Below are 21,648 nucleotides of genomic sequence, written 5' to 3'. Positions count from 1 at the left end.
TTTATCAGGTGAGCTATTGAAAACAACCAGGAGTGGCTTTGTGTCTGAACGCAATTTTCAATGTGACCTAAGATATCGTATTACCATCTTAAAAAAAGGCAGTGAACGTAAATATCAGGCAACAAAGTGATGTTAACAAAGTGGCAAATATGAGCTGACCCTGGCTTTCAAGTAGATGGCCATATGGCAAAGGGAACTTTTTAAAACTAAAGGAGACGGAAACTAACTGGAAGCACAAGTGTTATATTCCTTGTGTAAAGCAGTGGCTTGCGATAAGGGGCAATCTTGCCCCATGAGGATATCTAGCAATAGCTTGTCATTTTGGGCTGAATGCTAGAAAGGGAAGGAGGTGCTACTGCCATCTAGTGGTAGAGGCTGAGGATGCTGCTAAATAACCTACAAAGCACAGGACAACTAGTCATAACAAAGAATTATCCAGCTCAAAATATCAGTTGTGTCAGGATTAAGAAACCCTAGTGGTAATAAACAGCTAACACAGCGAGATGTTTAGTCCTTCTGTGCTTCTATCAACTTAATAATTTTAAGCAAGTTCAAAGTGTGGGCTTCATCCATCTCATTTGTAAAAATACTAATAGCACTTGGCTTGCCTGAAACAAAACTTCGAGACTAGAAGTATCTAAAGTGCCCTGGAGCTATTGGAATTATTCAATAATTTTCAACTGGCAAAATGTGAGCAGTTATGACATCAGAATATACATTACAGGTTCTACTTTGAATCTTGAAGACACAATGCCTTCTTCATGAGGCTTGCACTTAGAGCAAAGAGAGATCCCTGTCCTGACTATATTAGTATTATTACTTATTATTCTAGAGTTTCATTTTAAATAAAACTAAAGAAATTCTAGAAGGTAATGCTACTAGAGACAGCAAAACAATGGAATCAATTTTTAATAATTACACATTTTTCACACATCTATTCTCTGCTTTCACACATCTATTTTACTGGTACTCACTATATATAATACACTCTTGCAAGACTACAAATATACCCAAAATGAAAATTACTACCAAATCTTCATTTCTAGTCCTAATTTTTCCACCAAGGAAATCTAGATTCTCATTTTCAAACATAAAAGTATGTTGATCACAGGCCTCCTTCATTAATGTCTTGGTGGCAGCCTGAAGTTTCAACTCTATGACTGAATCATTTTATATTCTTAAACAAAAAACTAGGTCCTCTCCATTCTAATTTTCATTTCTGATTAATATAAATATCCCAACCAAGCAGGTTCTAAACTTCTGAATGATCTTGATACAATCTGTATCATTCAGATTCCATCAATTATCTCCATTCTTCTTTGATCCAGGCTACTATGATAACCTAACAGGTACCCAGACTATCAACAGGCCCTATTCAAATATAATTGATTCTGACTACATCTGGTTAGATGGCTTACTGCCTCGTAACATACATATAAGCCTCTTAACCTAACAACCAAAACCTCTCCTTATCTAGCCTTATTAGTCCTCTCCAGTTTTATCTCATTCTTATATATTATCCCATGCTCCTAACATAGACATATAAAGATAGCAATAATTTCTAATGGCTACTATTTATTATTTATTTTCCACCAGTTTCTAGTGCTGAATGCTATTTATTTTAGGAATAAAATATATAAATATAAACATTTATATTCACAGATCACAAATCTGAGGTAATAAGGAAGTTGGATAAAGTGACCAGGCAGGACAGAAAGATATTCAAACCCAGTTATTCCACTGCAGCTCCCAAAATATATATTAACTACCACATTCAAATGAGCCAATGGGCCGGGTGCTACAGCATGCACCATAATCCCAGCAACTCCAGAGCCTGAAGTAGGAGAATCACAAGTTCAAGGCCAGAGTCAGCATCTTAGCAAGACTCTGCCTCAAAATTTAAAAAAAAAAAAAAAAGAAAAAGAAAAAGAAAAGGAAAGAAAAGAAAAAAGAAACAAAAAGGACTGGTGATATATCTCAGTGGTAAATCTCCCCTGCATTCAATCACCAGTACCACCATACCACTCCAAAACAAAGAAACAAAATAACTTAATTAAATAAATGGAGCCAATGCAAAGATGAAAGAGTTCATACCATAACATACAAATAAACTCAAAATGAATTAAAGACTTAAAATTAAAAGTTTAAACTGGAAAAATCATAGAAGAAAACAGGATAAAATCTTGACAGTGGCCTTGGCAATAATTTTCTGGAGATGACACTAAATGCACATATGACAAATGTAAAAATAAACAAGTGGGATTACATCAAACTAAAAAGCTTCTGCACAGAAAAAATTAATAATAAAATAAAAGGCAACTTACAGAACGGGGAAAAATATTTGCAAAATATATATCCAATAAGGGGTTAATATCCAAAATATATAAAAAATTCATACAATACTAAAAATATAAATCACTCAATTAAAACATGGCATAAGGACCTAATGGACACTTCTCAAAAGAAGAAATTCAGATGACCAACAAGAATATGAAAAGGCTCATATCTTTAATCATTGTTGTGATGCAAATTAAAATCTCAATGGGAATTCACACCACACCTATTAAGACAGATAATACCAAAAAGGTAAGAGATAACAAATGTGGTGGAGGGATATGGAGAAAAAGTAACCCTTGTATGTTGTCAGTGGGAATGTAAATTGGTAATTCCACTATGGAAATAGTACGGAGATTCCTGAAAAAAAAATTAAAAGATAAAGCCACCATATGATCCAGCAATCCCACCTCTGAGCCTATCAAAAGGTAATGAAAAAAGAATTGCTAAGAGATCTGCATTCCCATGTTTATAACAGGATTGCTCATAATAGCCAAGAAATGAAAATGGCTTTTGATGTATGAATGGATATAGAAAACACAGTGTATGTTTAATCAAATATTATTCGGTCTTTAAAACAAAGGAACCCCTACCACTTGCAGCAACATAGATAGAGCTAGAGAACATTATGCTCAGCAAAACAAGCAAAACACAGAATGAGAAATATTACATGCTCTCACATGTGGAATCTAAAATAGTCAAACTCATGAAAGTGGAGAGGGTGGTGGTTCCCAGGAGCTGGAGGTAAGTGAAGAGATAAAGTTGGCCAAAGAGTCCAAAAATAGTATCTATGATATGTTAATTAGCTAGTATGTGGTAATTATTTCATCTTTGTGAAATGAAAATATCAAATCATATACCTTAAATATATACAATTTGTACAGTCAAAAATGTCACAAAATAAAGAATTTAAAAGAAAAAATGTTATGGTATCCTCTGTTGCAGTAAATTCAAAAGCTCTAAAAATTTATGATCCTGTAAGTCTAAGATAATATGAAGATGGTGTGAGAACTAAATCCAAGTCTACGGCAGGGTTCTTCAACAGTAATACACTGACATCAGGCCAGGTAAATCTTCACTGTAAGGACTGTTCTGTGCACTCTAGGTTTTAACAGCATCCTTGGCCTTTATGGGATGCCCAGTAGCAACAACTATCACCCCCACAGTAATGATAACCAAAAATGCTGTCAAAAGTAAAATCATTCCCTGGCCTGAAGTAAGCATCCATTCCCCCTGCCCCAAAATATCTACCAATCAACTACTAGGTCTATGTCAACTTCTGTGCTAGAGACCAGAGAGATAAAGACAAGGCAAATTTTCAGACAAATTAAACAGTTACAATCAATTGTGAAGAACCTAACAAAATATGAAGTTCATTCAGCATGCTATGACAGCATGAGAAATATAATCAGAAAAATCAATAGAAGCCTCCCAGAGGAAATGTATTTTAAGCTGAGAATTATAAAGGCAAAAAAGATGAGGGTAAACAGATACAAGAGAAAGTATAGCAAAATGGAGGAACAAAGACATTCAGAATGCTTAATGTAAAACACAGTACTGAATATTCATCCCTGAGAACCTATTTTTATAGGTACTAAAAGTATTACTGTAAATGACACAGTCACTGCCTTCATAATACTTACAGTCTAGTGAAGGAAATAGAAGTTTTAAACATAACTAAAAAACAATAATGGTGGCAACTGCCTTGGGAAGAGTCATGTTCACCTGTCAGACCAGGCTTCCCCAAGGAAGCATACCTAACAGAATATTCAAAAAGAATGGGAGCAACACAGAAAAAAAGAAAACAGTCTAAGGCAAAAAGAACAATTTATGTAAATAAATACATTTACAGACTATTTTAGTACCAGCTTTTACAAAACAAAATGGTCTACCAATAGAAAGAGCCACTAAAGTTCTGAACTTTAACAATAAAGGAAAAATCCATTTTCTCACTTTAAATTGGCAAAATGTATCCTTTTAAATATTTCCTTCTAAAATTTGGAACAGTTACAAGATGAGGAATAGGAGATGTCAATAAGTTCCATTTTTTGCTATGATTCTTTTGTGCCCCCAGATGTTAACATTAGAGAACTAATAAAACATACATGGAAATTTTTTTGAAAAATAAAGTACAAAATAATATGCTCCCCTTTTTGGAAAGTAGAAAAGGAACAAGAATGTATGCTTATAAATGCATAAAGAAACCATGGAAGGATAGATTTAAAAAAAAACTAACTGGAAGGGAGGAAGTATGAGAGGAAAACTTCTGTAATTTTAATACATGTTACAATTTCTGGATCATGTAGTAACTAATAAAAGATTAAAAATATACCACTATAAACACAAATTTTTGAAACTATCACTAATGTTTCAACATTAAATGTTATCAGCAAAAAGAACTATCCCAAATTCATTGTTTAATAGGTATCATTTTATAAAAACTGATTTTGTATTCAATTTTTAACTTCGAAGAATTTAATGATTCTTTCATTTGTGTGAAATTCTTATTTCAATTAGTTTTCCCTTTCTCTTCCATCAATCTATCATCATTAGCAATTCCTTTTAATTTTACAGTAAAATTATATATCTTTACCCAGCCGAGAATGATTAGAAATTTATCATCTGTAGCTCTTTGTCAAAATACACTGGAAAACATATTTTATTTATTAAGAAAACTAGAAAATGATATTCTTCATCCTACACAAAGCGGGCTAAGGAAATATTGCTATGCTCTAAAAGTTGAATAAGAAAAAAGATTTTAAATAAACAAAACATATTTTCCTTTTTGGCACTTCACTATTACAATTCCTTGGAAATTATTATACTTTTCAATAAAAAAATAACACATTTTGGGGAAAGATAGGATGACACTTTCCCAGTCTGCCAGGAAAGAGAGCCCTTCTTCAATTGAAGACCTATCAAAATATGCAAGCAAATGTCATGGAAACAGAAGCTCTCACCATGGTAACACCATCCCTGCTACAGAGAAAGCCACTCTAATTCGTCATGTACTTCAAGACAAGGCATTAGACTAATTCCAATTTTCATTTTACAATCTATCCATAACAGTCAATATACATGACAGTAGTAGAGATTTCATAAAAATATTAATATTTCACAAGAATGAAATATTAAAACCAAAGCTGACTCTAAATTTACATGCAAACTGATTAATGCCTGAGATATAAGAACAATCTGACCCATTGTAGAGAAAAATCAAAATAGTGATGAAAACATTAAAAAACAATTATATCACCACTGCTTGAGAATAAATACTCTAAACTCAACTTAGAAACAATTTTATGTTTTACTGGTACATCTTTTTAAAAAGTAATTTTTCTAAAAATAAAGCAAAAATACTTAAAATATTTCTATCTTTATCTCAATTATGCAATCCACCATATATAATTATTCACATTTGATAGTAGTAGATTACTTTCCCACATTTTTATTGCTGCATTATAGCTGTACATAATGTTGGGATTTTTTGGTTGCATATTTGTACATGCACACAATATAACAATAAGTGATGGATTATAAATAGCATAAAAATTCTTGTCTGGAAACAGAAGTGTCCCCAGATGATAAAAGTAAAATCAAACATGATCCTTAAAAGGCTAAAAATTAATCAGTTATTATCAAAAGTAAAAGGCTAATATGCTACATAAATCACCATTAAAATCCCCTTGTAAAAGCTGGAAAATAAGATTTAATGTTGTTGTCAACTTCATAAATTAAATCACCTAATAGCTATCAAGTATAATATCTACTACCTATAACAGACATTTAAATGTCATTCATTTTAAAGAAACAAACCACAAAAAATAAGCAATTCAAAATGGCACTGAAATTACAGAACTGAAAACCATATAAATAAAGGAGTCTAATAAAACCTACTTGATTTATGATATATACTGGAAATGAGACATAAAATTCAATTTAAAAGTGGCTCTTTTTAAAAAATAATCATTTCAGTTTGATGAAGACCTGAACCAAAAGAATACAGTTTGTACTGGAAATAAGAAGCTAATTATTTTCTTTTAAAGAAAATACCAACTTTGATTTCTCAAAATGTTTAAATATTTTGTCACATCCAGCTTACATTTCAAATTTCTTAAAAAACACTATGTGGCAGAATGAATGTTTGTTTGCCCCCAAAATTCATATAGTAGAAATCCAACCCCAATGTGATGGTATTAGAAGACAAAGTCTTTTGGGAAAACATTAGATCATGAAGCTGCTCATGATGGTGTTAGTTTTGGGAGGAGGAGGAGGGGTGGGAGGGGAGGAAGGAAGGAGAAGGGAGGAGGAGGGAGGAGGAAGGAGGGAGAAGGGAGGAGGAGGGAGGAGGAAGGAGGGAGAAGGGAGGAGGAGGAGGGAGAGAAGGAGGGAGGAGGAGAAAGAGGAGAAGAGGAGGAGGAGGAGGAGGAGGAGGAGGAGGAGGAGGAGGAGGGAGGAGGAGGAGGAGGAGGAGGAGGGAGGAGGAGGAGGAAGAAGGGGGGAGGGGGAAGGGGGGGGAAAGAAAAAAGAAACTTGACTTTAAATTTAATTTTGGTCCCCAACCTGAAAATAAACAGAAAGTACTATAGTTCAAGAAAGATCACTCTGGATATAGAATGAAGACTTGAAGGATACAGGAGTAGGTGTTGCAAGATGGGTTAGAATACCATTGCAATTTTCTAGGCTAGAGACAATGAAGGAAGACAAACTGAATTAGTGTTTTAACAGTGGCAATGATGATAAAAGGGATGCTTTTAAGAGACACCAAGACTTGAGATGGGGAAAGGAGAAAGTGACAAAGATGACAACTGTATTTCTGATATAGGTAACTAAGGTAGAAAAGAACCAGGCTATACAGTTAGTTAGTTTGTTTGTTTGTTTGCTTACTTGATAGTTTTGGGAGTAGAAAAGAGTTTAGCTTTAAAATATATTAAGTTTCTGGTGTTTCTTGTAGCAATATCAAGGTAGGCAATCAGACATTATGGGTGTGAATGAGTAGAACATGAGAAAGAATGAAGGTCCCAGGACCCAGGGCCCCAAGCTTCAAAAAACTCTAAACTTGAATGACTAGAAAAGAATGAAGTGCTTGAATTGAGACAGAAAAGGCAAAAAACTAGTAGACAATCAGGACCATGTGATGCCACAGAAGTCATAGAAAATAGTATTTCAAGAAAGAACGGACAATATTACAAACTAACACTAGAGAATCAGTGAAAACCAAATTTGAGAAATTATCTTGATTTTTCAATGGCAACTTCTCAAAAAACATACTGCTTTAACATCATTTACTTATCAGGCAAAGCCCTTCTCAATAATTATAATTTTATCAAGAATTACAAAACATAAAAGTAATATCAAGTAAAATCTAAGCCACTGTGATATGAGCAAAATACCTATGCCTTCAATGTGGTACCCATGAGGCAGTTCACAGAAACCTAGAATTCTAGAGATTATTCTAGAGATTGGAAACCAGTAGACTAGAAAATCCTGAAGGTACTTTTTTCAGCTCTGATATTCTATACTTCTGTCAATGCAATTTCATTCATTTTGTTTGAATCAGAGCTTTCGTGATGATTTTTAATGGCTGCTCTTTGTTTTAATCAAAATCAGATAATGGTACATTTCTATACAAACACATAGAAATATTCTAAGCTTTATTTTTTTAATAAATCAGTAATGGGCTACCCCTTCTCTTTTTTCTTCTAAAAGTAGTAAGTAAACTATGTGCCATTCTAGGTACATCTCTAAAAATAGAATATAAAATCAAAAGGTAAACACACATTTGCTTCTAAGCTCATTTGGGGGGGGTTAACTCTGAGCAGAATTATCACTTTAATATAGTGTCTTTATCATTACCTTCAATATTTTTCCAGGATTCAGAACATTTTCAAAACAATACTAACATCTTCTACCTTTTACTTAATTCATTCATTATTATTAATGTAACATAGAAGAGTTAACTTGTTGTTAAGTTTTAAGTAACCGGCACCAAACACATTTTGGTGAAGGAATTTTTTTTTTACAAATAGATGCACAAGGAATCCTCTTCATCCTTCACCATTCATTTGCCTGTGAAATATTTCTGTGGTGCCAAGGAATGGAGAATGAGTTAAAATCAATCTTTGCCTGCCCTTCATCAGGACTTTTCCACTTTAGACAGACTCACAATGCTAGGATGATTACTTAAAACAGTCCCTTTCTTGATTTAGTTGAATTACTGAAGGATAACTACAGTGTGAGAAACTTTGGAGGATTTTCTGGTAAGTGTGATAGATTAAGCACATGCATTTATATCCACTTTGACTTGAAATCTCACTAAAATGAGATAACAAATTAAAAGATATCTACAGAAATGGAAAAAGAAAGAAGGAAACCTGACAATAGCAGGGAAAAAAATGTTAATATATTTTTGAAAGCTAGAAAGTAGATGGAATAGAGTTTAAGGCCAGGAAGGATACTGAATACTAAGTGCTTGGAAAAAAACTTTTAAAAGGATGCCAGTGCATACATAGGCTGAAGTTGTAGCTCAGTGGTAGTGCACTTGCCTCATAACTGTGAGGCACTGGGTTCAATATTAGCACCACATAAAAACAAATAAAGGCACTGAGTATATACTCAACTAAAAAATAAAATATTTTTAAAAAGGATGCCAGTGCAAGCAATTTATGCACACTGCAGTACTGCACATCCAATCAAGTAATATAAGGATCAAATAACTGAGAGGGGCTGTCAGAGTGACGTATGACATTGAAAATAGAAGTCTGGTGAAAATCTATTTCAGGAGCACTAAATCTCTAGGTTCTCTCCTGCACACTTGGTAAAGAGCAAGAGATTATGTTTATTATACAAAAACACTAAAGGCTGGAAGCATCAGTCTAGATCTTTAAACTAGAAGATAAAGTGAAAGTTCATCTACTGTAACTTCTCTGCTCCATGAATATTGATAGTCAGGGAAGAATTCCAGAGAAAAGAAACATAGATGCTAGCATTTGGATGGCTATCTCCCAACTTAAAAGGCCAAAATTTATATACCCTTTAACATTTTTTAAAATAAGGTTACCTCCAATAAACTGTATTTTTTTCCATAAGTTTATGTATCACTTACCCTGTACTTAATTACTAAAACTAAGTTTATCAAAAAGTTATACACTTTCCCAGAAAAAAAAAAAAGATTCTTAAATGTTGATAAATTTTACATTAAAAGTTTATGGTCTGATCAGGGGTCCTAAACTTTTCATTTAGAACCTGCTTTGAATACAAAGATGAAATCAGAAGTTACACTGGTCTTTAGGGTCTACAGTTATTATTTGGCTATGTCATATTAAAATGAAATCAGTGGTAGGCCTCCTTAAGATATTGAAAAAACTTACATGGCAAACTTTATGTGTATGATTAAATCAAGGGTCTTCAGATGGGGTGATTATCTTGGATTATCCAGATAAGTCCTAAATGTCACCTTTACATGAGGAAGGTAAAGGGAGATTTGACGTAGAAGATGGTAATGTGGCCGCTGAAGCAAGATATTACATTCCTGGCTTTGAAGATGCAAGATGGGATCACAAGCCAAGAAAAGCAAAAAAAATACAATTTCGAGAAGGTATAAAAGGCAAGCAAATGTTTTCCCCCCTATAGCCTTCAGAGGAAGCATGGCCCTGCTAATGCCTTGATATCAACTTAGTGAAACTGATTTTAGATTTCTACCTTCAGAACCAAAAGAAAATAAATGTATGTTGTTTAAAACCACCATGTTTTTGGTAATATGTCAAAGCAGCCAGAGGAAACTAATATAATAAGTAACACTACAGTGTTGTCTAAATTTTAATCTCTCAGGCAGGTACAGTCACATACTTGTGATGCCAACTACTCGGGAAGCTGAGACAGAGGATCACAAGTTTTAATGCAGCCAGGGCAACTGAGCAAGACAATGTCTCAAAATTAAAAATAAAAAGGGATATGAGGTATGGATCAGAGTAGAGTGACCCTGGGTTAAATTCCTAGTTCTTTAAGAAAAATTTTTTTTTTAATTTCCTATGTAACTCATGATTTCTACCATATCTAAATACCACCCGTATTACTACTTATCTACTATTTTCTTTAAATTAATTCAGTCTAAAATATAAAACATATATTTGTAAATGGCAACTTAAACCAAATGGTATACCATTTATATCATAAATAAAAAATCGTATTGCTTATCCTAAATAATAATTACTCCTAAAATTAGATACAATGAAAATTAATGATAGTAATTACAGATATGTTGCTTATAGAATAATCTAAAAATAGGCCTATTGTTTTGTTGAAAAAGGTCACAGATATCAAAAACTAGAAATAAGATTTTCCCCTTATATAAGAAAATAAAAACAGAATGGGACTAAGTTTCTCATTGTATGAGGCAATGTCATTTAATTTCTTGTCCCTGGATCAACTATAATTATGTATCCTCTCACCACTGGAAGCTACACCTGTCTGTAATCAACTCTCTTCTGGCTTCTTTAAACAGAAGTGTAGGGCTGCTGAAAAGGAAAATTAAGGTGTTTCCTTTGAATATGTAATAGCAATCAAAAAAAAAAAACATTTTACCTGGTAAAGAAAAGGAACTTGATGACAATGTATAAGCACAATGACTTTAATTCCAAAGAATTAGATGAGAAAACTCTTTAAGTATTCCTTCTTTTAAAGCCATTAAGAGAATTCATTAGTCAAAAATTACTACAAAATATCTTATATTCCGCTTTATTATATCATAATAATATATGATACTGTCATTCTAGATCACGTTTTAATAAAAACTAATAGATGTCTATGTATGTGTGTATATGTATGTGTATGTGTATTTTCTTTTTTTAAGAGATAGAAATTTCTGTGTAAGATATAAGTAGAATCTCAACCTGGGTCTTTGGCAAATTGAAAGTCTAAAAGTAGAATGTACTGTTGTAGTGATGGCATTTAAAACAAAAACGCAGTAAGTACAAATTAGAAAAATTAGCCCATGCCAGAGAATCTGAGATCAAAACTATGATACCAAAAGATGGGGAGTTTGGATTCTGCAAGAAATTTTAAAATAACAAAAGATACAGAATTGAATATGAGAAATTTTACATGTAAGGGTGGGAAATGTCTACTACTTGTCCTGAATGGATTCATGCTAAATTGGAACCTATTCTGGATAGCATAGATAATATAGACCTATATTCGAATATCTTTACAAGGTTTGACAGAGATATGGTAGGAATGTAAAAGAACCATTGAATTAAATAGAATGAGAATGTGTCTACATACCACACCCTTGGTATAGCAAGATGCTATTTCACTAATGGTGAAACCCAACTGAATAACACACCATGAACCCAAGCAAAGGTATACAACACTGGTAAAAATTAAGAGAATTAGAGTTGGCAAAGTGAGCTTTGAAAAAATAAGAAAATAGAAAATGATCCTAAGAAACTGTAATTACAAATGCAACATGTCAAGAAACAAAGACTAAATCATTAAAATTTCATGGAAAATTTTTAAAAAGAACAACAGACTAATAAGAAGCCCAGTATAATCCTCTGCCATCAATTAAATTTTAACAAAAATAGGCAGTTTAAAACATCTTTTCTAAGAAAATGAGTGTTTCATGAATATAAACAAATCTGTTTGATAAATTACTATTATTGGAAGAAACTGAAAATGTCCACTGGTAAATAAAATGTGATATTTTTCAGAGCCATTCCATACAATGTACAATCTTAACAATTTAGAAAGTAAAGTATATAAACGTGAAAATTCTAAAGAAGTGAGTGATGTCAGGAGAAAAAATTAATAGGAATATAGTCACATAATCTTCATATTATCAGACTTTGTAAGAAATATATTTTATCTATTTTAATCATCTAAATTTCCACTTAAGCGATATATTATCTTTAGGAAAGTAAAATAAGAAGAGTTCCCTCCTTCTGTTATTAAAAATTCATTACTCAATGCATTTTCACCAGATACTGGCAGGAAGAAGGAATTCTTAAGTACTGATTAATATTCATGCACATTCATCATCATATGATCATCACAGAAATTTCAAAGCTAAACTGTTATATCCTCTATATTTTCCAGTTGAAGAACAGGAGAATCAAAGAAATATTTAGTGGCTTATTGTAACCACAGACCAATGCTAAATCACTGGGAAGTCTCTCAGGAAAATGTGCAAAGGGCAAAACTGATGGTATTATTTCAGGAAGATGGGGTGTATGGATTCTGCAAGAAAACAAATGGGAATTTAAAGAAGGTAACAAATTTCTTGAAGGAAAACAGACACAGCATGATAGATTATATATATGCATGTGAAGCAAGGAAGACAGCAATCAATTTAAAAGTTGTTTACCTAACTTGGTAAAATATAAAAGCAGCTGAATCTGAAAGGCTAAGGGAAAACATAGAAAAATGAATTTCCACTCCTTTAACAAACATTTTCCAAGACCTACTGAACCAAAAAACACTATCCTAGACACTACATTTAAAGAGAAATAAGAAAGAACTAAATATCTTAAAGAAAACCAGTGTTATTGTGAGACAGAAACCTAACCAGCAGATATCTGTGAGGTGGTAGTTAACTTCCTTTTCTAATGTAAGACAATAACAATGCATCTTGAAGAAGATGGTTTTTGCTGTGAGAATAATCATGTAAGTGTATTTTAATTCAAAATATATTTGGCAATTAAGTAACAACTGTTCAATCAGAAGATGGAAAAGGACATTACTTTGGGCTTTACAAAAGCAAAGTACTCACCAATAAATCCCATGTAACAGGAAGCAAAGAAGAGACTGAATATGTAGAGGAAGCCAAGATCTCACTGAGACCCAAACTGTTTCTCTTTTTAGTCACAATGTTACACCTTTTTGGACTAGTAGCCTCAAAATGAGATCAAATAACATCAGAGAACCTAGATAGTGGAATGAGGACTCTTTGACTGGATTTAGTTTAAAATCCAAGAATGCAATTTTAAAAAGGAGGAACATAAAAAGTACAAAAGGGATTCATGCAATATTATTATATACTACAATTTGGAAATAGTTGAAGAATAAGGGGTGGAACTATTTCATTTAAATAATAGGGAAATGTAATCTTATTTTGTCCTGTGAGTTGGAAAATAAAGAAAAACATTATTACATAGAGAATTTAAAAAGTTGAAGACAACAAATAAATTACATAAAAATGCCATGAACATACATAAGAAAGGGAACATGAGAAGTCAACATACCTATGCCCATACCTATGGCCATACACATATGGCCATTAAGTACTTGAAAATTAACAAGTCCGAGATGTGCTGCAAGTGCAAAATTCTTCCTGGATTTCAAATACCTAGTATGAAAATAACAACTTCTATATTGAGTAAATGTTTAAATGATAATTTTTTACATAGCAGGTTACATAAATATATACCGTTAAAATAATTTCATTGGTTTCTTTTTAATTTTTTTAGTGGAGCTTACTGAAAAAATTTAAAGTATATATGTAGCTCACATTTGTGGTTTGCATCATACAGTCATGAACTGCTTAAGAATGGAAACAATTCTTAGAAATGGGTCACAAAGCAATTCTGTATGTACACAAATATCACAGACTATATTTACACAAACTAAGATGATTAGGACACCACTAGGCAATATAATCTTATGGGACCAGTCTTCTACACAATCTTTCATTGGTTGAAACATCCTCATGAAATGCATAACTGTATTTCTGACAGTCGTCAATGGTCTCCTTTCTATCATTCAGTCTTGGTCTCCCCCAAGTAAGGCTTTTTCAAAATGTAATTTTATAAGGACTGGAAAGATAGTACACATAAGAGCAATTAAGAAGCTACCAAAATAGCTTTTATATAAAACAATATGAACCCAATCTGACACAATTAAAAACAAAATAGTCCAAAACGACAAAGTGATAAGCCACTTAACAAAGTTTAGTGATCATTTAAACACAATATCCTTTTAAAATGCATACTGTGAAGAGATATTAAAGATGAAATAAAAGATTTGGGTTGAAAGTTGATTTGGGAGTCCACAACAGTTATAGCCAGAAAAATAAATGTGTCTCTCTAAAAAGGATAGCAATGCCATAGAAGAAAAGGATAAAACAAAATATATAAACTAAGAGTAAATCTAAAACTTCTAGAAATTTCTGACATTTAGACAAATAGTCTTAAGCTACAAAACTTATTGTGCCTTTTTGATAATACTCCAGTATATATGATAAAAGATTGAGTCAGTCAAAATCATAGGCAGTAATGAGTCCATTTTAGACTACTGAGAACAGCCTCCTGAGTTTACAGCTGAAACAAAAATCATATAAGGAATAGTGACATCACATCTGATATGCAAGGTCACTCAAACCAAGAAAGTAGAAAACATACAGTTCAAGAAGGAGGGGATCAATCAGCGAAGAAAAGTAATGGAATTTCCAGGATGAGACAGTAAAGTGGAATTATACGAAAAAAAAAAAAGGGTAATGCAGTAAGACTAAGAAGATGGAGCACTCAGAAAGATTCCCTTTAAGTAAAAAGTGAACCTGATAAAATTGACTGCACTGAAAAAAGTTTAATAGTTCTTTTAGAAAATGTGAGGGAATGGGCCTAATAGAAGAAAAAGTAGGTCCAAATCTACATGATGTCGCTTAGGAACTAACTTCCTTAACAAGACTCCTAAAGCACAAGTAGTAACATCAAGAATCAACAAATGGGATGGTAAAAAACTAAAAACCTTTTTCACAGCAAAGGAAACAATCAAGAATTATGAAGAGAGAGTCTACATAATGGGAGAGAAATCCGTGCCACCTGCACATCAGATAGAGCATTAATCTCCAGGATATATAAAGAATTCAAAAACATTAACACCAGAAAAACAAATAATTAATAAATAGGCAAAGGAACTAAACAGACACTTCACAGAAATACAATCAGCTGGCAAATATATGAAAAGATGTTCATTATCTCTAGCAATGAGAGAAATGCAGATTAAAACTACAAAGAGGGGTGGGGCTGTAGATCAGTGGCAGAGTGCTTGCCTAGCATGTGTGAGGCATTGGTTTTGATTGTAAGCACCACATAAAGATAAATAAATAACTACTTACCAAAAAACTACATGGAGATTTCATCTCACTTCAGTCAGAATGGGAATTATCAAGAATATAATCAACAATAACTGCTTTCAAGGATGTGGGGGGAAAGGCACACTCTAACATTGCTAGTGGGAATGCAAATTGGTACAACCAATCTGGAAAGCAATATGGACATTCCTTGAAAAACTTGGAATGAAACCACCATTCAACCCAGCTATCCCACTCCTCCGTCTATTCCCAAAGGACTTAAAATCAGCATACTACAGTGATGCAGCCACATCAATGTTCATAGCAGCTCAATTCACAATAGTTAAACTGTGGAACCAACCTAGATGCCATTAAGTAAGTGAATGGATAAAAAAAAAACTGTGGTATATATACACAATGGAATATTACACTACATTTAAAAGAAAATAAAATTATGGCATTTATTTTCTGAAGGGGGATATCAGAGTAGATAAGATGGTGGAAAGAAATGGACATCATTACCCTAAGTAGATATACGACTGCACAAATGGTACAACTCTACGTTATGTACAACCAAAGAAATGAAAAGTGTGTTCCATTTGTGTACAATGAAATAAAATGGATTCTGCTGTCATGTATAACTAATTAGGGGAAAAAATGCAAAGTTAAGGACAATGGCCCTGGTGGAAAAAATCTAAAAGCTAGTAATTTTAATGGTGGGTCTACAAGTGTTAAAAAGTTTAGCAAAGTAGGAATGAGGGAAAGACAGAAACTTTTGTGGACAGAAAAGGCAGAGAAAAAAATACCAAGAGACATGGAATTGAGTGAGCCACCCCAATCCTCCCCTTCTGCCCCCAAAGGAATTACCATATAAAGGACAAGAAAAAAAATAGGTGGATTTAGATGTGGTAGTAGGTAAGTGCTTGCTCAAGTGAAAAAATTATTCATGTCTTCAGGAAAAAAATGTGAAATGAAAGGCTTTGTAACAACGTATGGACAGAAATGAAAAAAAAACTTCCTTTTTTAATATAATGGCTTGGGAGGGAAAAATAAAAATAGATGATGTTTAGGGAGAGAGGAAATAAACTAGAAGGATAAGGGGAAATAATCTATGGAAAAGAATTATGCTTTAAAAACATGTAGTTAGATACAATAAGAAATATGTGGGAATAAAATCTGAGAAAAGAAACAGATTAATTAAAAAAGAAAAGAATACAAGTAATAGCCAGATTCGGTAGCACACACCTATAATCCCAGCAGCTCAGGAGGCTGACAAAGGAAGATTGTGAGTTCAAAGCCAGCCTTAGTAATGGCAAGGTGCTAAGCACCTCAGTGAGACCTGTCTCTAAATACAAAATAGGGCTGGGAGTGTGGCTCAGTGGTTGAATGTCTCTAAGTTCAATCCTCGGTACACCACCACCACCCCAAAAAATACACTCATACATTGCTGGAAGGAAAACAATTGATATAACTATTAGAGAAAGTGGTATGGAGATTCCTCAGAAAACTTGAAATGGAACCACCATTCGACTTAAATTATTCCACTCCTCAGTTTATAAACAAAGGACTTAAAATAGCATACTACAGTGACATAGCCACATCAATGTTTAAAGCATCTCGATTCACAATAGCTAAACTATGGAATCAACCTAGATGTCCTTCCACAGATGAATGGATACATAAAAGTAGTATATGTATATAATGGAACATTACTCAGCCTTAGAGAAGAATGAAACTATAACATTTGCAGGTAAATGAATGGAACTAGAGAATATCATGCTAAGTAAAATAAGCCAATCCCCAAAAACCAATGGACAAGTATTTTTTCTGATATGCAGATGCTAATTCACAACAAGGGTGGGGAGGAGCACCTAGGAAAAAGAGAGGTACTTTGGATTAGGCAGAGGTAAGTGAAGAGAAGGGGGTGGGGGAGATGTGGCTCAAATGGTAGCACGCTTGCCTGGCATGCGTGCGGCCCAGGTTCAATCCTCAGCACCACATACAAACAAAGATGTTGTGTCCGCCGAAAACTAAAAAATAAATATTAAAAAAAAGGAGAGAGAAGGGAGAGGGTATGGGGGTAGGCAGGATAGTAGAATGAATCAGACATTATTACCCTATGTATATATATAATTACATTACTGGTATGATTCTACATCATGCACAACCAGAAGAATGAGAAGTTATACTCCATTTATGTATGATATGTCAAAATGCATTTTATTATCATGTATAACTAATTAGAACAAAATAAATATATATATATTTTTTTCACACACATATATATAAATATATTTATATATTACCTTCATTATTATGAATATACAAAAGAAGGGAGGGAAAACTAAGATGATAGCAGAAATCCTCAAGAAAATATCACAACCAGATCAACAGAAATAATTTAAAATTTATATATATATATATATATATATATATATATATATATATATATCATGAGGAAGTAATATTTATCCTAGGAATACAAGGAGGATCAACATTAGAAAAAAAAAATCAATGAAGTTTACTATATGCATGGAGGCATAATCTTAACAGATAGAGAAAAGGCATTAATGCCTTAAATATCCCCCAAAAGAGGCTTTACTAAAGATACACACGTATTAAACAATAAAGGGTTATCTAGCAGAAATCTCTCACAAACATACTTAAGTAGAAAAAATTTAGCTAGCTTTCCTTGCAAGTTGAGAACTTCCCTTGGAAGTAGAAATGTTTTCCACTCCTCCAAGCAATCAGAGCCAACATTTACTCAGTACTAGAGATTTGGGCCAATACATATTACTAAAATTAAGAGTTTTCAGCATGATTGCTTAATCATTAAAATAAATCAATAGTGTGACAATATACTAGAAGTACCAAATAAAGAGAAAATAGAACACCATTTACTGTATAAACAGAAAATGATAAATATCTAGAAATTAGTCTAACAGCAATAAACAAAAAAATTAGAAAACAAAAAAACCTGAAAAGAGCCATAACTTATTCATTGAGATGATTTAACACTGTAAACACGTTGCTTTTCTCCACATTAATCTAAAATCAAAGTTATTCATACAAGAATTTTGCGGTAACTGGACAAACTGTGAATTTTATATGTTAAACCAAACATCTACAAATATTTGAAAAAATCCTAACAGAGAGTTGCCTTATCAGTTATCAATTTCAAAGTCATTGTAATTAAAAAAAGTTACTAAGATGGGTATAAGAATAACAAATCAACTGAATTTACAATACATCCTAGAAAGAGACTCATGTATTTGTCAGGTTATTTCTCATACATATACCAAACTCATAAATGAATAGGTCTGAATGATAAGTTTCACACACTTAATTTTCTGTAATTGCTGTTATATTTAATATTTAGACTTTATCTTTTAATCTAGGGAGGGTGGACCTGAAAAATTCTGAAACTCCAAGGTCCATCCATCTTCCTAAGCCTAAGACAGCATTTTCTGTAATTTCTTTCCCCAGTTTCTAGTTCTCCTGTATTTCCTCCTCCCTCCATATAAGATTCTTCCCTCTCTCTAGGAGCCTGTGAAAAAAACAAAAGGAAATCACACAGCTCATTATATCTAAATGTGATTAAAGCATTAAAACTCTGTTTTAATGCACATATAAAACATCTATAATATAGTGTTCGAAATATTAGAGCCCTTTCCTTTCCTCCAGTTACCCAATTTGATGTCATTTTATGTAACTTTCCAACAAGCTCAGACCCCAGTTTCTAAGGACAGAGTTGGTGAAGGCAAAATGCAACAAATGATGGATTATCACATAAGACATACAACCCTTTACCACAGAGTAAGTAGTTCTCATACTTGAACATGTTCAGAACCACTTAGGTTATTAAAAGACAAACTACTTGATCCGATCCCCAGAGTTTCTAATCAGTGCATCTGAAGTAAAATGAACTTCTAACTTCCTGGGTAGTGCTAATTTTTCTTCCTGTGCCACAGGAAAAACACTACCCTACAGAGCACTAGTTATCAAGTGGATAACAAGGAATGCTAGTTATTTCTTGGGGGCAAGGATGCTGCTAACCATCCTACAATGCATAAGATAGCTCCCAGAGTAAATCAAATCATTATCAGGTCAAACATGTCAATGGTGCTAATGTTGAGAAATTTATTAAAAATACATGATGTGATCATTGAATCATCTTGATGAAAGTTCTTCTTTCACCAAGATAATTCTATTTTCCTTCAGGTATTGATAACTCTTTGAATTTTACTCATTTACAGCAAAATGAAGTTTTGAAGACATTAATACTTAAAGGTATATGGAGCCACAATAGGGATAAGTACTTACTCAATGCTACTGATAGATTTCTAAAAAAGAAATACAAATTAACATTCATTTTGCAAGAATTATAAGAAAACTAATTACATTAAAAGAGTGACTTCCTTAAAAGTACTAACAATATTTCTTAAGCTGAGTGAAAAACAAACTGGGGTTCATTTCAGTATTATATATGTATGTGTATACATATATATGCATTTGATTTAAATGAAATCTTTAATACTGTACAATTGATCTTAAGAGAAAGCACTGATCACAGCAATAATCAATCCTAATAAATATGACTGAGGTAATGGTACTTCCTATATAAAAGTATATATGTATATGAACACACAGAGACAAATGAACTTACTCCAATGGGCTGAAAAATAAGTCCATCCATTTCATGACTGACTTCTTTGGCAAAATTTCCTTCAAGTAGCTGTAAAAAAAAAAAACAGCATATATTCCTTAGAAATACAATAATCACGTTTAAATTATTTTAATTTCTTAATAAGCTTTATAAAAACATAATATATAAGCTATTAAAATTGAAATACCAAAATAAAAGAGATAGATACAGAGAGATCTAGGTTAATATACTGTAAGATTTTTTAAACTAATACATAAGGATTTCAATTTCCAAGAAAAGCTACTTTGAACCACAATCCTAATTCAACCACTAAAAAAAGGATAAAAAGAGTGAATATGATTAATCATACTGCATGATATATCTCAAAATAGTTAGAAAACAACACTTTGAATATACTCATGCTAAAGACACAAAAATGTTTAAGGTGATAGATATGCTAATTACCTTGAGTTGATCATAACCCAATATATACATGAATCAAAACACTACACTGGGTCTCATAAATATGTACAAATATTATATGACAATCAAAAAATAAAATAAAATGATCATAAAGAATTGAAGATATTCTGAATGCATTACTAAGCCAGCACAAAAGGAAAAAAGATGTACCCCCCCAAAAAAAGTGAAAATAGAAACTCAGAAAAGTAATAAAGGGAATAAAATAAATAAATAAAAACACACAAAAAAGGGGACAGCAAAGAAGCTTGTTTGGGGACAAGAATTTGCAACCACAAACTAGTTTAAACATGAGGAGTACAGTCTCCACAAAAAAGATAACTAATTAAAGCAAAAATACAAACAATGTATTATTGTGTTAATAACATGCAGAAGAAATATACAAGAGAAAATGTGATGATTCTATCATATGGTTCTTTTTTTAAATATTTTATTTTTTAGTTATAGTTGGACACATTACTTTTATTTTATTTATTTATTCTTATGTGGTGCTGAGGATTGAACCCAGGGCCTCGAACTACTAGGCGAGCTCTCTACCACTGAGCCACAACCCCAGCACCCCCCCCATCATATGGTTATTAACCCAACTATCAAGTGATATACTTTTTTAATTTTTTTTTAATTTAACAGAATTCATTTTGATATAATTATAAAATAACTATAAAAACTGAAAATTAAAAACCTTAAAGCAACAACTGCTACAACATACCCAAAGATGATATGCCTGATACAACTAAAAAGTGAAGATACAATAGAATTAAAATTCTCTAACAGAATAATGGCAAGAAAATATAAAATAGGACTACATGAGAGAAATCATATGGTAAACCAAGTAGTAAGATGGTAGATTTAAAAAAAATTAGCAATAATTATATTAAATTTAATGGTACAAATACTCCAATCAAAAGGCAAAGGGTGCCACACTGAATTAAAAAGAAAAAAAAAATTCAGCTAGCTTAAAGTAAAAGGATGGAATAAGATGTTAAATTCCAACACTAATAAATAGAAGGCTTACATTAATTAAGGACTTAAGAATAAGAAATATTAAAAATAAAAAGCAACAATACATGCTGACAAAGCAAGTGAATTCAACAAGAACCTACATAATCCCCAATGCACTTAC

At 32.5% G+C, this 21,648-nt stretch overlaps 1 protein-coding gene across 1 annotated transcript in view; it reads right to left on the bottom strand.

Annotated features, from left to right (window-relative positions):
* Rngtt (RNA guanylyltransferase and 5'-phosphatase) overlaps window positions 1-21,648 on the bottom strand; it is a 229,378-nt gene that overhangs the window by 104,423 nt on the left and 103,307 nt on the right. Inside the window, exon 12 of the mRNA XM_026410973.2 lies at window positions 20,067-20,135. Coding sequence (XP_026266758.1) covers window positions 20,067-20,135 — 69 coding nt within the window. The remainder of the gene's footprint in view (window positions 1-20,066; window positions 20,136-21,648) is intronic.

The sequence above is a fragment of the Urocitellus parryii genome, chromosome 8, assembly GCF_045843805.1.
Source record: "Urocitellus parryii isolate mUroPar1 chromosome 8, mUroPar1.hap1, whole genome shotgun sequence".
NCBI lineage: Eukaryota > Metazoa > Chordata > Mammalia > Rodentia > Sciuridae > Urocitellus > Urocitellus parryii.
Note: the sequence above shows the minus strand (reverse complement) of the source record. Positions and strands in the feature narration are given on the sequence as shown.